This window comes from Staurois parvus, unplaced genomic scaffold (genome assembly GCF_062004578.1).
Source record: "Staurois parvus isolate SC_StPar_1 unplaced genomic scaffold, SC_StPar_1.0 ptg002290l, whole genome shotgun sequence".
In the NCBI taxonomy this organism is placed as follows: Eukaryota; Metazoa; Chordata; class Amphibia; order Anura; family Ranidae; genus Staurois; species Staurois parvus.
Window position 1 is genome coordinate 123,971 of NW_028320086.1, and position 16,970 is coordinate 140,940.

At 46.3% G+C, this 16,970-nt stretch overlaps 1 protein-coding gene across 1 annotated transcript in view; it reads left to right on the forward strand.

Moving 5' to 3' along the window:
* Positions 1-16,970, forward strand: part of LOC149431335 (cytochrome P450 2C3-like) — a 92,040-nt gene that overhangs the window by 66,796 nt on the left and 8,274 nt on the right. The window contains exons 7-9 of the mRNA XM_089665652.1: positions 4,316-4,457; positions 10,178-10,365; positions 12,132-12,273. Coding sequence (XP_089521778.1) covers positions 4,316-4,457; positions 10,178-10,365; positions 12,132-12,273 — 472 coding nt within the window. The remainder of the gene's footprint in view (positions 1-4,315; positions 4,458-10,177; positions 10,366-12,131; positions 12,274-16,970) is intronic.

Sequence of the window (16,970 nt, forward strand, 5' to 3'; positions counted from 1 at the left end):
CTTCTTCTTCTTCTTCTTCATCCTCATCCTCTTCTTCTTCTTCTTCCTCATCCTCATCCTCTTTTTCTTCTTCATCATCCTCATCCTCCTCTTCTTCTTCTTCTTCTTCATCATCCTCATCCTCTTCTTCTTCCTCACCATCATCCTCTTCTTCTTCTTCTTCATCCTCATCCTCTTCTTCATCCTCATCCTCTTCTTCTTCTTCATCCTCATCCTCTTCTTCTTCTTCCTCATCCTCATCCTCTTCTTCTTCTTCTTCTTCTTCATCCTCATCCTCTTCTTCTTCTTCATCCTCATCTTCTTCTTCTTCTTCTTCTTCTTCTTCTTCATCCTCATCCTCTTCTTCTTCTTCTTCTTCTTCTTCTTCTTCCTCATCCTCATCCTCTTCTTCTTCTTCATCCTCATCCTCTTCTTCTTCATCATCCTCATCCTCTTCTTCTTCATCATCCTCATCTTCTTCTTCATCCTCATCCTCTTCTTCTTTTTCTTCTTCTTCATCCTCATCCTCTTCTTCTTCTTCCTCATCCTCATCTTCTTCATCATCCTCATCCTCTTCTTCTTCATCCTCATCTTCTTCTTCTTCATCATCCTCATCCTCTTCTTCTTCTTCTTCTTCTTCTTCTTCTTCTTCATCATCCTCATCCTCTTCTTCTTCTTCTTCTTCTTCTTCCTAATCCTCATCCTCTTCTTCTTCTTCTTCTTCTTCATCCTCATCCTCTTCTTCTTCATCCTCATCTTCTTCTTCTTCATCCTCATCCTCTTCTTCTTCTTCATCCTCATCCTCTTCTTCTTCTTCTTCTTCTTCCTCATCCTCATCCTCATCCTCTTCTTCTTCTTCTTCTTCCTCATCCTCATCCTCTTCTTCTTCATCATCCTCATCCTCATCCTCTTCTTCTTCTTCTTCATCTTCTTCTTCTTCTTCATCCTAATCCTCTTCTTCTTCTTCTTCTTCATCCTCATCCTTTTCTTCTTCTTCTTCCTCATCCTCATCCTCTTTTTCTTCTTCTTCATCCTCATCCTCTTCTTCTTCTTCTTCTTCTTCTTCTTCTTCATCCTCATCTTCTTCTTCTTCATCCTCATCCTCTTCTTCTTCTTCCTCCTCATCCTCTTCTTCTTCTTCATCCTCATCCTCTTCTTCTTCCTCATCCTCTTCTTCTTCTTCTTCATCCTCATCCTCTTCTTCTTCTTCCTCATCCTCATCTTCTTCTTCTTCATCCTCATCCTCTTCTTCCTCATCCTCATCTTCTTCTTCTTCTTCTTCTTCTTCTTCTTCCTCATCCTCTTCTTCTTCTTCTTCATCCTCATCCTCTTCTTCTTCTTCTTCATCCTCATCTTCTTCTTCTTCATCCTCTTCTTCTTCTTCTTCTTCTTCTTCTTCATCCTCATCCTCTTCTTCTTCTTCTTCATCATCCTCATCCTCTTCTTCTTCTTCTTCTTCATCCTCATCTTCTTCTTCTTCTTCATCCTCATCCTCTTCTTCATCCTCATCCTCTTCTTCTTCAATTGAAGCTGCTTCTGCTCCGCCACTCTGCCATTGGACTCTTCATAGTCGTCTCCCCACACTGCTGCTGGGGGGACTTTTTAACCTAGGCCTGTGTATGGCCTTCAATTTAAGCTGCTTACGCTTCGCCACTCTGCCATGGGCCCCTGTACCGCCTCCTCATGCTGCTGCCAGGCCCGTAATCTGTCATGGGCCCCTGTACGGCCTCCTCATGCTGCTGCCAGGCCCGTAATCTGTCATGGGCCCCTGTACCGCCTCCTCATGCTGCTGCCAGGTCCAGAGTGTGTCATGGGTCCCTGTACCGCCTCCCATTGCTGCTGTCTCCATCGCCACACTCTGCCATGTGCCACTTTCAGGTCTCCTCACGCTCCTGCTGGTTTCCATTTTGTCATAGGTTGCTGTATGGCCTCCCATTGCTGCTGCCTCCACCGCCACACTGTGGCTCCAAACACTGGTTTTGGCCCCGTGACTGCCCAAATGAGTGAAGTGTGCGGTGATTCTAAGATCGACGGCACTCATCTGCATGTCATACTGACTGACAGTATTATTTCTCTTCCCCAGCAGACTCCAAGGGCATTTAAATTAAAGGTACAGTGTTCTGCACTAATATAAAGGCTCTCTGAAGCCTAGCAACACCCTTTTAATAAGTTAAATTCGCAGCGAATAAATTCGCATCGAATCAAATTTATTCCGCAAATTCGGCGAATCAGCCGAATCGAATTTTTGAATAATTCGCTCATCTCTAATTATGACAGTTGAGTGTCAATCACTTCTCATCCATACCTCCTATACACTCATGTCACACATGTATCACAGTATCAAGGGTTGGGGTTGTCCTGGTGGGACTGGCACACAGGCCAATATCATCTTCCACTGAGACTGCAGAACCTAAGCCAATGGAGCTCGAATCCCCAGGCAGTTCCTCGACTGCCCTGCTGAGAGAGGCAGTGAAAATGGGGTTTCCCTTTGTGGAGGAGTAGAAGGAGGAGAGTACCTGGCCCGAGACATCCAAGGGGACAAAAAAACTAAATTTTCTTTACTTGAGTATGCATAGTGGAGGTGTAGGCAAGGCTTTCCCCATTGAGTATACCTACTGTAGGCTGATTTCAGACCCCTGGTCCTCTTTCTGCAGAATCCAGAAACCTATCTACCTCTGGGGATGGATAAGGATTTGCTTTGACTCAGACATCTCAGCTGCAGAGCAGGGGCGGACTGACAAATCATGGGGCCCCTGGGCAATAGGCGATCATGGGACCCCTGTGTCCTTGCCCAAACTCAAAAAAGCCTATGAAAAAGGTACTAGGGGCATCTCATGGGGCCCTCTACTGACCCCGGGCCCTCGGGCAGTGCCCGAGTTTCCAAATGGTCAGTCCACCACTGCCGATCAACAATCTACACCCAGACTAGCCGGGGGGAGTATAGGAAAAACATATGTCAACCACAGCTCCCATATTTGCAAAAATTTTTGTTGGGAGTCATTACGAATACTCGACATCTGTTCATTGAGCATCAATTTGGTCATCCGGTCCCGCACCCCCTGAAAAGGAACAGATGCACTTTTCCAGGCCTGAGGAATAGTTCTAGTTGCCAACAAGAATAAATAAGAGGCCAACTTCTGCTGACGAGCCAACAGGCCCGGTATGGGACAATAAAGCAAGGCATACCGGCACTGGTGTATTTAGGTTTTGTGCTGCCCTAGGCAACACAAAAATTGCCCCCCCCATGGAGAGACCCTGACACCGACCCACATCCCCTCCCCTATGTAGAGTGCCTGACATTGACCAACAACACCCCAGCCCCGCCCACACCCGAGAGAGCCTTCCACTACCACCACCCCCATACATTAGCAACCCCCCCCACCCCGGGGGGATAGAAGACACCTTCACAGCTCCGGACATCCCTGGGAACAAGAGTCTACATACACCATCAAGCAGCCCGCAGCCTCTCTCAGATCCCACCTGGTCCCCATGCTGTGTGTGTCTCTTCTTTCATCCCTTCTTCAGGGAGGCGCCACTGCCCCCCTGAAAGATGCCACCCTAGTCAAATGCCTTGTTTGCCTTGTGGCAAATATGCCTCTGCATATGGGGAGATGAAACGAGGTGTAGAGAAGGCCGAATACACAAGACCAAAAACGAATCAGTCTCGGGCATGACCACCATATATGTAACACATCTCCACAATGGCCACAACCCCGAAAGCAGCCATCACAATAGGCAGAATCCGAGCCGGAACCCAATACCATCAAAACAATACTTTGCATGCTGCTTCCAGCATGTTTGTGTTGAATGAACATTGGACTATGAACGACCAGGCCTTATTCCAGTCCTCCAATTCCACGGCCGCCCCCAATTCGCGTTCCCATTGAGTGACATAGAAAAGCTTTTTTTGATGAGCTGGAAAAACAGCATTCAGCAATCTACAGCCAAGCTGTGTGGAATTTCTTGCAGGTCCCTAAACCATTTCAGAATGAGCTACTTCACAATCCAGCTTATGAGAACTTCCACCAGTATTCCGAGGATTTTAACTTACCTTTGATGCACTTCTGGTTTTGCTGGGTGCTCAGTTTCCAGCTCTGGGAACCACACTGTGCAATAGGGGACAAGACATATGACTTAAGTTTCTTCAAGCCAGCAAACCATAGATTTCCATAAGAGCAAATAACTCACCTCCTGCTAGATAGGTCAGTATTCATCATCTTCTTTGCAGGGTGCTTTAAAAACTATATATACAGTATATGCAACTTCTATGACCTTGTAACCTGACGTAGTGTTTGGTAGATTTCTCTCCAGTCTATTCCCCCATCTGTCTCCTCAGGTGGAGCATGAAGAAGACCCAGATTTCTGTGATAACAGCCTGCAGGCAATGTTGGTGAGTGTGGTATCGGCGGCTTCTGAGACCACCGCTTCAACCCTGAAATTCTGTCTGGTCTTCTTGGCCCACCATTCTGATGTCCAGGGTAAGAGTAACATTAACCATTGTGGGAATTCAGAACAATCTGTTATGTTTGCCTGTCAGATATGCAACCCTTGCCTACCTCATCCAACACTGCATCACAAACAAAACATAATTGACAAATTGATTTTGGTTGACCCAGGAGGTGCTCTGAAAAGACATTTAGGAAGGGCTTTTTTTTCAGCGGGAATGCGGGGAACTCAGTTCCGGCACCTCCAGTACTGAATGTATGTAATGGAAAAGGGTGCTGGGGTGTGCGGGAGGATCTATTGATGCTGGCTGATGGGGGATAAATTGTCCCAGGTGGGGATCTGCTTTTGTGTGGGGGTCTATTGCTGCTGGGGGAGAGGTTGATGACGGTTGAGAGATCTGCTGTTGTTGCTAGGGGGGTCTAATGATGCTGGGGTAGATCTTTTTATGGTGGGGGTGAAGCTTTGTTGTGGGCGGTCCATTGTTGTGTGGGGGATCTATTGTTGCTGGAGAGGGGTCTATTTTTTGTGGAACTTATTGTTGCTGGGGGGTCTTATGTTGCTGGTGGAGATCTACTGTTGAGGGAGAGGTTGCTGGCTGCTGGGGGATCTGCTGTTGCTACTAGGAGGGTCTAATGCTGCTGGGGTAGATCTTTTGTTCCTGGGGATGAAGTTGTTTTGTGGCCAGTCCATTGTTGTTGTGTGGGGGATTTATTGTTGCTGCTGTAGGGTCTATTGTTGCTGCAAGGGAGCTATTGTTTCTGGAGGGGGGTATATTGTTGGGGAGACCTATCTGTTGTTTCTGGTTGGGATGAATCTAATGATGCTGGGGTAGATCTTTTGTTGCTGGGGGGAAGTTTTGTTGTGGGTGGTCCATTGTTGTGTGTGGGATCTATTGTTGCTGGTGTAGGGTCTATTGTTGCTGCAGGGGATCTACTGTTTCTGGAGGGGGGTCTATTGTTGGGGAGACCTATGTGTTGTTTCTGGTGGGGGTGAATCTAATGATTCTGGGGTAGATCTTTTGTTGCTGGGGGTAAAGTTTTGTTGTGGGTTGTCCATTGTTGTGTGGGGGATCTTTTGTTGCTGGTGTAGGGTCTATTGTTGCTGCAAGGGATCCATTGTTTCTGGAGGGGGTCTATTGTTGGGGAAGCCTATTGTTGCTGGGGTGGGGTCCATTGTTGCTGAGGGAGTCTGTTGTTGTGTGTGGGATCTATTGTTGCCGGGGGCATGTTGTTGATGGGGGATCTATTATTGCTGCATGGGGATTCATTTGACTGCTTTTCTTGTTAACAAATTCCATACAAATTATTTAGCACCGCAAAATACTTGGTTCTGTGTTCTCTAAAAGGGGCAGTACTGGTAGGTGGGTAGGGTGTGGAACCAAGGCACGGTGCTGAGAGGACGGTGGGGAGCAGAGACAAGGGGGACTCAGAAAGGGGGAGTTCCTGCAGCTATTCTGTGAGAAAAAAAACCTGCATTTAGGTAACCGTAAAAAAAAACAAAAAACTTTATTATACAGGATTTATATATTATTATTATTATTATACAGGATTTATATGGCGCCAACAGTTTGCTCAGCGCTTTACAATATAAAGGGAGACAATACAGCAACAATACAGTTCAATACAAGAGGGATAGGAGGGCCTGATCCTGGGAGCTTACAATCTAGGAGGGAGGGGCTAGTGGTACAAAAGGTAGTAGCTGTGGGGGATGGACTGGTTGGAAGAGTAGAAGATTCCATTATTAGCTGATGGCAGGATAGGCTTCCCTGAAGAGATCGGTTTTCAGAGATCGCCTAAAAGTGAGCAGAGTAGGTGATAGTCTGATAAATTGGGGTAGAGAGTTCCAGAGGATGGGGGAAGCTCTGGGGAAGCCTTGGAGACAAGCATGGGAGGAAGAGACAAGGGAGCTAGAGAGCAGGAGGTCTTGCGAGGAGCAGAGAGTACGGTTTGGGTGATATTTAGAGACAAGGTCGGTGATGTAGTTAGGGGCAGTGTTATAAATGGCTTTATACGTTATTGTTAATGTTTTGAATTTTATTCGTAGGGCAACAGGAAGCCAGTGGAGGGATTGGTAGAGAGGGGTGGAGGACACTGAGTGGAGGCCAGTGGAGGGATTGGCAGAGAGGGGTGGAGGACACTGAGTGGAGGCCAGTGGAGGGATTGGCAGAGAGGGGTGGAGGACACTGAGTGGAGATCAGTGGAGGGATTGGCAGAGAGGGGTGGAGGACACTGAGTGGAGGCCAGTGGAGGGATTGGCAGAGAGGGGTGGAGGACACTGAGTGGAGATCAGTGGAGGGATTGGCAGAGAGGGGTGGCAGATACAGAACGGTTAGTAAGGTGGATGAGTCTGGCAGCAGCATTCATGATAGACTGAAGAGGGGATAGCCTGCGATGAGGTCGGCCAGTGAGGAGGGAGTTACAATAGTCAAGGTGAGATATAACAAGGGAGTGAATAAGTTGCTTATTGGTTTCCGAGGTTGAGAACGGGTGTCTCTTGGAGATGTTGCGGAGGTGAAGTCTACAAGATTTGGACAGTGATTGGATTTGGGGGTGAAAGGACAGACGGGAGTCTAGGATTACACCTAGTACCCTGGCATGAGGGGAGGGACTGATGATTGTGTTATTGATCTTGATGGAGAAGTCAGGGGAGGGGGCACGGGCTGGGGGGAATACTAAGAGCTCAGTTTTGGAAAGATTGAGTTTGAAGAAGTGGAGTGACATCCATGCCGATATGTCACTTAGTAGGTTAGTAATGCGAGAGGAGACTGAAGGGGTGAGGTGACGGGTAGACAGATTTGTGTGTCATCAGCATAGAGATGGTACTTAAAGCCATGGGAGTTTATCAAGTGACCAAGGGAGGAGGTGTAGATGGAGAAGAGAAGGGGTTCAAGGACAGAACCTTGAGGGACCCCTACAGAAAGAGGGAGTGAAGAGGAGGAGGCAGCGTTATAGGTAACGCTGAAGGAGCGCTGCGATAGGTAGGAGGAGAACCAGGAGAGAGCAGAGTCTCTGAGGCCAAGAGAGTGGAGTTTTCTGAGGAGGAGGGGATGGTCAACTGCATCAAAAGCCGCAGAGAGGTCAAATAGTAAGAGTATGGAGTAGTGGCCATTGGTTGGGATGAGTACGGAGTAGTGGCCATTGGTTGGGATGAGTACGGAGTAGTGGCCATTGGTTGGGATGAGTACGGAGTAGTGACCATTGGTTGGGATGAGTAAGGAGTAGTGGCCATTGGTTGGGATGAGTACGGAGTAGTGGCCATTGGTTGGGATGAGTACGGAGTAGTGGCCATTGGTTGGGATGAGTACGGAGTAGTGGCCATTGGTTGGGATGAGTACGGAGTAGTGGCCATTGGTTGGGATGAGTACGGAGTAGTGGCCATTGGTTGGGATGAGTAAGGAGTAGTGGCCATCGGTTGGGATGAGTATGGAGTAGTGGCCATTGGTTGGGATGAGTAAGGAGTAGTGGCCATTGGTTGGGATGAGTACGGAGTAGAGGCCATTGGTTGGGATGAGTACGGAGTAGTGGCCATTGGTTGGGATGAGTACGGAGTAGTGGCCATTGGTTGGGATGAGTACGGAGTAGTGGCCATTGGTTGGGATGAGTACGGAGTAGTGGCCATTGGTTGGGATGAGTACGGAGCAGTGGCCATTGGTTGGGATGAGTACGGAGTAGTGGCCATTGGTTGGGATGAGTACGGAGTAGTGGCCATCGGTTGGGATGAGTACGGAGTAGTGGCCATCGGTTGGGATGAGTAAGGAGTAGTGGCCATCGGTTGGGATGAGTACGGAGTAGTGGCCATCGGTTGGGATGAGTACGGAGTAGTGACCATTGGTTGGGATGAGTACGGAGTAGTGGCCATCGGTTGGGATGAGTACGGAGTAGTGGCCATCGGTTGGGATGAGTAAGGAGTAGTGGCCATCGGTTGGGATGAGTACGGAGTAGTGGCCATCGGTTGGGATGAGTACGGAGTAGTGACCATTGGTTGGGATGAGTACGGAGTAGTGGCCATCGGTTGGGATGAGTATGGAGTAGTGGCCATTGGTTGGGATGAGTAAGGAGTAGTGGCCATTGGTTGGGATGAGTACGGAGTAGAGGCCATTGGTTGGGATGAGTACGGAGTAGTGGCCATTGGTTGGGATGAGTACGGAGTAGTGGCCATTGGTTGGGATGAGTACGGAGTAGTGGCCATTGGTTGGGATGAGTACGGAGTAGTGGCCATTGGTTGGGATGAGTACGGAGCAGTGGCCATTGGTTGGGATGAGTACAGACTAGTGGCCATTGGTTGGGATGAGTACGTAGTAGTGGCCATTGGTTGGGATGAGTATGGAGTAGTGGCCATTGGTTGGGATGAGTATGGAGTAGTGGCCATTGGTTTTAGCTGTTAGTAGATCATTAGTGAGTTTTAGTTGGGCAGTCTCAGTGGAGTGTAGTGAGCAAAAGCCAGACTGTAAGGGGTCGAGAAGGTTGTTCTCGGTGAGGTGGGAGCTCAGGTGATTGTAGACTAAGCGTTCTAGGAGTTTAGAGGTAAATGGCAGCAGGGAGATGGGTCTTAAATTGTTCAGGTTGGTGGTGTCCAGGGAGGGCTTTTTAAGTATGGGAGTGATGTGCGCATGCTTTAGAGGGGAGGGGAAGGTACCAGTAGAGAGGGAAAGATTGAAGATGTGAGTGAGGGAGCATAGGATGGAAGAAGAGGGTGACCGTAGTAGTTGTGAGGGGACAGGATCCAGCGGGCAGGTAGTGAGACGGGCTTCTGAGAAAACCTTAGTGACCTCTTCGGTTGTGGTGAGGTCAAAAGAGGAAAGTGTTGAGGGAGGTTTAGTATAAGGTATGCTAAGTGGGATGGATGTCTGTGCAATGGAGATGCTCCTATGAATTGCATTAATCTTGTTTTTGAAATGCTTTGCAATCTCGTGAGCAGTGAGTGAGGTATTGGGTGGAGGTGGAGAAAGTAGAGAGTTAAAAGTAGAGAAGAGACGACGAGGACTGGATGACAAGGTATTAATAAGAGTGACAAAGTAGGCTTGTTTGGCAGCATGAAGGGAGGAATTGTATGTTAAGAAAGCAGATTTATTATTATTATTATTATACAGGATTTATATATTATTATTATTATACAGGATTTATGGGGCCAACAGTTTGCTCAGCGCTGTACAATATAAAGGGAGACAATACAGCAACAATACAGTTCAATACAAGAGGGATAGGAGGGCCCTGATCCTCGGAGCTTACATTATACAGGGTGAATGCTTGTTGAGATTTGGTTTTACGCCACAATCGCTCCAGCACATGGCTATGTCGTTTAAGATGTCCGGTGTGGTCAGTCTGCCAAGGTTGTAATGGGCGGGGCCTGATGCTTCGTGTTGTTAGAGGAGCAAGTGAGTCTAACGTGGATGAAAGAGAACTGTTGTAGACAGCAGTGGCCAGGTCAGGGCAGGACGGGAGAGATTCTTTCATAGAGGTGGTCAGTTGCAGAGTGGAAAGGAGCCGGGTTCAAGTTGTAAAGGTTTCTGTGGGTAATTGCTGCTTGGAGGGATAGGTGTTTGAAGACGAGGAGACTGTGAAGGTGATGAGATTGTGATCAGAGAGAGGAAAGGGGGTGTTTGTGAGGTTGTAGGGAGTGCAAACCTACACGTTTTACGGAACCCACAGACCAAGAGGTGTCTTCTGAGCACCTCTTTAGCAAAATCTTGAGACTGTCTTGGCCAATTGTTTGACCTTTTAGGATGTCACCGGTAATTCCTTTCACATTTCAGAAAAGGTCCAACAGGAAATCGATGAGGTGGTGTGGCCGGAGCATTTACCTACGACTGGAGATAGACCACAACTGCCGTACACCAATGCCGTCATCCATGAAATGCAGAGAGTTCTAGACCTGGCGCCAACCTCTGTCCTCCACGCTGTGACCAAAGACGTCCAGTTCCATGGATACACCATCCCAAAGGTATTCGACTAGGATAGTCGTCAGACAGTGCAGATAACAATGGATTAAAATGAGGCTTACAGATGTGCTCAAAAGTTTGCATCCCCTTGGAGAGTTGATGACATATGGTATGTACCATTTGTACCCACTTGCCCTCCAAAGGATTCCCCCCCCCCCACCTTCCTGACCAGGCCATTTTTTGCAATACGGCGCTGCCTTACTTTAACCACTTCCAGTTCGGACACTTTCACCCCCTTTCTGCCCAGGCCAGCTTTCAGCGCTGTCGCACTTTGAATGACAATTGCGCGGTCATGCAACACTGTACCCATATGACATTTTTTGCATTTTTTTGAGACAGATAAAACTTTATTTTGGTGGTATTTATTCACCCCTGGGATTTTTACTTTTTTTGGCTATATAAATGAAAAAGTCCAAAAATTTTGAAAAAAAAAATAAAATTTTGCAAATAATCTTTCTTCATAAATCTTGGCCAAAATGTATTCCGTTATCTTTTTAGTAAAAAAAAAAACCCAATTAGTTTATAACCAAAAATTGTTTTTAATTTTTATTTTATTTTTTTATATTATTATTTATGTTTTTTTTAACATACTGTCACCCTAGCAGTACAGTGTCACCATAGCAACACTGTACTACTTGTGGGGGGTGATGAAGATTTTTTTTTTTTCACACTGATTGCTTTTACACCCATAAAGGCTGTAAAAGCAATCATTTCTCCTTCTCTCTGGCTGCATCTCTGCAGCCATTGAGAAATACTGTGTGAGCTGTGATTGGTCACAGTTTGTCACATGGTACAAGGCTGTTGTGAATGGTCCTGTACCATTTGACCTCTGTGATCATTCACAGATTTCACATGTCGTAAGCAATGATGTCAGAAGTGACATCTTGCTTACACCTATTCATGTGATCACTGATTGGCCAATCAGTGATCATATGATCGGGATCTCACACAGAGGTCCTGTACAGCGGGACACAGCGGGCACCGAATCGTGGTGATGCGCGCTCCCAGGGATCGCGCACAATCCAAAATGGCGGGCACCGTTTATGAACTGCGACCCGCCCCTGCACTGCCAGCATCCGGCCGTTTATATACAGCGGCCGGACAGGAAGTGGTTAACTGACAATTGCGCGGTCACGCAACGCTGCATCCAAATGAAATTTATGTCATTTTTTCTCCACGAATAGAGCTTTCTTTCACTGGTATGTCATCCCTTGTGTGTTTTTTTTTGCGCTACAAACAAAAAAAGACTGACAATTTTGAAAAAAAAAAATATATATATATATATTTTTGACTTTTTGCTATAAAACATGTCCAAGAAAAAAATGTGAAAAATCTAATTTTGTCATAAATTTAGGCCAAAATATATTCTGCTCCATGTCTTTGCTAACAAAAAATCCCGATACGTGTAAATTAATGGGTTTACGTGAAAGTTATAGAGTCTACAAAGGCGGTATAGATACTGGGATTTTTTTTTTAATACTAGTAATGGCGGTGATCAGCGACTTATAGTGGGACTGCGGCAGGCATTCTGACACTGAGGGGGGGAGGGGGACTGACTAACTGCCACTGACATCCCCAGTGACACCAATACAGTGATCAGTGCTAATAAAAAGCGGTGAAACATAAGAAATATTTCTCTACTTTCTGCCTGGGCGCCTATATACTTCCTATCCCCGCCTCGTAGTTGTACTCATGTGTGATCTAATCGGCACTGAGCCAATGAGACTGTACTCTTGTATAACGGGGGGCTTTCCCTCTTCTTTACTAGGGCACCACCATCATCCCATTCCTGACATCGGTGCTCAATGACCCCTCTCAGTGGGAGACACCGGAACAGTTCAATCCCGGACACTTCTTGGATGAGCAGGGCCAGTTTCGAAAACGGGTGGCCTTCATGCCATTTTCAGCTGGTGAGAAATCTGCAACATTATGCTGTCAGTGCCTGCCTGGGTGAAGTTAAAATTTTTTTTTTTACATGAACATCATCATCTAACCCCTTACATGAACATCATCATCATCTAACCCCTTACATGGACATCATCTAACCCCTTACATGAACATCATCATCAACTAACCCCTTGCATGAACATCATCATCTAGCCCCTTACATGAAAATCATCATCTAACCCCGTACATGGACATCATCATCTAACCCCTTACATGGACATCATCATCTGACCCCTTACATGAACATCAACATCTAACCCCTTACATGGACATCATCATCTAACCCCTTACATGGACATCATCGTCTAACCCCTTACATGAACATCATCGTCTAACCCCTTACATTTACATCATCACCTAATCCCTTGCATGGACATCATCGTCTAACCCCTTACATGGACATCATCGTCTAACCCCTTACATGGACATCATCGTCTAACCCCTTACATGGACATCATCGTCTAACCCCTTACATGGACATCATCGTCTAACCCCTTACATGGACATCATCATCTAACCTCTTACATTTACATCATCATCTAACCCCTTACATGGACATCATCGTCTAACCCCTTACATGGACATCATCATCTAACCCCTTACATGGACATCATCATCTAACCCCTTACATGGACATCATCACCTAAGCCCTTACATGGACATCATCACCTAAGCCCTTACATGGACATCATCGTCTAAGCCCTTACATGGACATCAACATCTAGCCCCTTACATGGACATCATCGCCTAACCCCTTGCATGGACATCATCGTATAACCCCTTACATTTACATCATCACCTAACCCCTTACATGGACATCATCGTCTAACCCCTTACATGGACATCATCGTCTAACCCCTTACATGGACATCATCACCTAACCCTTTACATGGGCATCATCGTCTAAGCCCTTACATGGACATCATCACCTAACCCCTTGCATGGACATCATCACCTAAGCCCTTACATGGACATCATCGTCTAACCCCTTACATGGACATCATCGTCTAACCCCTTACATGGACATCATCGTCTAACCCCTTACATGGACATCATCACCTAAGCCCTTACATGGACATCATCACCTAAGCCCTTACATGGACATCATCGTCTAACCCCTTACATGGACATCATCGTCTAACCCCTTACATGGACATCATCATCTAACCCCTTACATGGACATCATCATCTAACCCCTTACATGGACATCATCATCTTACCCCTTACATGGACATCATCTAATCCATTACATGGACATCATCACCTAACCCCTTACATGGACATCATCATCTAACCCCTTACATGGACATCATCATCTAACCCCTTACATGGACATCATCATCTAACCCCTTACATGGACATCATCATCTAACCCCTTACATGGACATCATCATCGAACCTCTTACATGGACATCATCATCTAACCCCTTACATGAACATCATCGTCTAACCCCTTACATGGACATCATCATCGAACCTCTTACATGGACATCATCATCTAACCCCTTACATGAACATCATCGTCTAACCCCTTACATTAAAATCATAGTCTAACCCCTTACATGAACATCATCATCTAACCCCTTACATGGACAAATGGACATCATCATCTAACCCCTTATATGAATGTGAATATTCTATTAGGGGTACAGAATCACACACAACTATATAAATCCAGTATTACATTATCTTGAAAAAATATAATTTCATTATTGATGGAGGAGGTGGAATAATTCTCTATCTGCTTTGCTGGGGAAAACGTATTTGTCTGATCACTGACCCTTTGATCCATAGTGGCCTCCATAGAATCCAATTCCCCAGTGTGCAGCCCATAGTGACCTTCATAGAACCCAAACTTTCAGTTTGTGGTCCATAGTGACCTCCATAGAATCCAATTCCCCACTCTGTGGCCCATAGTGACCTTCATAGAACCCAAGCTTTCAGTTTTTGGCTCATAGTGACCTACATAGAATCCAATTCCCCAGTCTGTGGCCCATAGTAACCTTCATAGAACCCAAGCTTTCAGTTTGTAGTCCTGATCGCTCTGACATAACAGTTGGGCTCCAACAAGGTAGTAGAAGAGAATGTTATAGGCTGCTGAACTATTAAAGTGGTGTCATTCTCCTAGTTAGGATTGCCCCAGTATGGGGTTTAGGAGAAGTTGCTCTATAACCCCATCATAGATCACAGGGTAGGGGATTAAATTCTTCAGAGGCTACTATGGATCATAGACCGGGGAATTAAATTCTATGGAGGCCGCTACTAATAACAGACTGGGGGGGGGGTTGAATTCTATGGAGTCTATTATGGATCACAAACTGAGGACTTGGGTTCTATGTAGATCACTATAGATCACAGACTAAGAAATTGGATTCTATGTAGGTCACTATGGACCACAAACTGAAAGCTTGGGTTCTATGAAGGTCACTATGGGCCACAGACTGGGGAATTGGATTCTATGGAGGTCACTATGGATCACAAACTGAAAGATTGGGTTCTATGAAGTTTACTGTGGGCCACAGACTGGGGAATTGGATTCTATGTAGGTCACTATGGACTACAAACTGAAAGCTTGGGTTCTATGAAGGTCACTATGGGCCACAGACTGGGGAATTGGATTCTATGGAGGTCACTATGGATCACAAACTGAAAGATTGGGTTCTATGAAGTTTACTATGGGCCGCAGGCTGGGGAATTGGATTCTATGGAGGTCACTATGGACCACAAACTGAAAGCTTGGGTTCTATGAAGGTCACTATGGGCTACAGATTGGGGAATTGGATTCTATGTAGGTCACTATAGGCCACAAACTGAAAGCTTGGGTTCTATGAAGGTCACTATGGGCCACAGACTGAGGAATTGGATTCTATGTAGGTCACAATAGGCCACAAACTGAAAGCTTGGGTTCTGTGAAGGTCACTATGGGCCACAGACTGGGGAATTGGATTCTATGGAGGTCACTATGGACCACAAACTGAAAGTTTGGGTTCTATGAAGGTCACTATGGGCCACACACCGGGGAATTGGATTCTATGGAGCGCTCAGGATAATGTCCCTCTAAGCACTGATAATGCCACTGGCTCTGTGATACTCGCAGGCAACACTGTCCCTCTTTAGTCAAAGTACAATGTGGATCTGGCCAGCAGCCTTTCACCAAATGTTTGTGATCTCCTTCTGTATACTGAGTGAAACAGAGACCAGTCTGTGTCGGCAGCATCCTTCCCCCTTGATCAAGCAGCATGTTCCACCAATACCCAAGGCTCTTTTCAATGTCCTCAGATGTTTGTTGCGGTGCCTCTCTCCCTCTCGGGTGCAGCGGTGAGCAGTCTGGCAGCAGCCAAATGTGAATACAGTCCTCTCAGAAACAACCTCCATACTTCTTCTCTTCATCCCAGGGAAACAGCAAGTAATCAACTCTTTCCTTTGACCTGGTGCCCTTGTGGGATTTGCAGTCACCTCCTTCCAGCTCACCAAGCTAGCTCAGTCTGTCAGAACTCCACCTCCCATGATCCTTGCATTCCACATCCTGTGTGCATCATTTTTCAGTAGAGGGCAGTCCTCCCTTAGCTGTGCCTGTTAAAAACATTTCCTCTACAGCACCAGTCAAACACAAGGCTCGGGAGCCGAATCTGGCCCACCAGGCCATTTCATATAGCCCTTGCACCTCTCCTCAAGCTGCAGCACCCCCTCCATCTCCTCCTCCACCTTTTCTCAGCAGTCAGCACAGAAAGGAGGACAGAACTCCTTCTCCAGATCCTGCGCTTCTCCATGCAGCTGCAAAGAAGCTTGTGTATGCCCCCCTGCCCTGTCTCAGCAGTAGAGAGGACAGAACTCCTCCTACAATTCTGTGCAGCCATAGCCATAGCACCCCGTCGTCTCCACCTTCCTTGGTCTCAGCATTCAGCAAGCTCCACCAGCTGACTCCAGTCCTCCTTGGGTCCTCCTCCAGACCCAGCAATTTCTGCTTCCCAGCTGCAGCACAAGGTAAGGTGGTACACTGTGATGTAAAAGAGGGTGGGGGACTCTTGATATCTGATGTAAAGGGGGGGGGTGCTGTGGACATCTAGTCTTACAGATACAACCAGCCCTTTGAGGGCCACCATAATGCTGATGTGGCCCACGATGAAATTCTGTTTGACAGCCCTGCTCTACGGCAAAGACAGAGTTGTTTTCCTGCCAGAGATACAGACTGGGCTACGTGCGTTTATAGACTGATTTTGCCTGAACAAATCTATTGACCCCACTGCCAACAATAAAGTCTTCTGCTTGGTGGTGTACACCTAAACACTTTTTTTAGATCCACAAAACACTTGACTTCTGCTACAGTTGTGTTCAAAATAATAGCAGTGTGTTTGAAAAAAGTGAATAAAGCTGAAAATCCTTCTAATAGCTTTTATTTCCATCCACACAAATGCATTGGGAACACGACACATTCTATTCCAAATCACAACATGAAGAAAAATACATCAAATTTGTGTTGTTCCTCTAAAAAAATGGAAGAAAAGTGAATATTAGACGGTTCAAAAAAATCGCAGTGTTTGTATTCTTCTTTACAAACTCCAACATTCACTATATAAACTGAGAAATGTTTGAAGATTTTGCTTTCCTTTGAATGACTTCATGAATATTTGGTTGTAGTCGCACTGTTTCTGAGAACTGC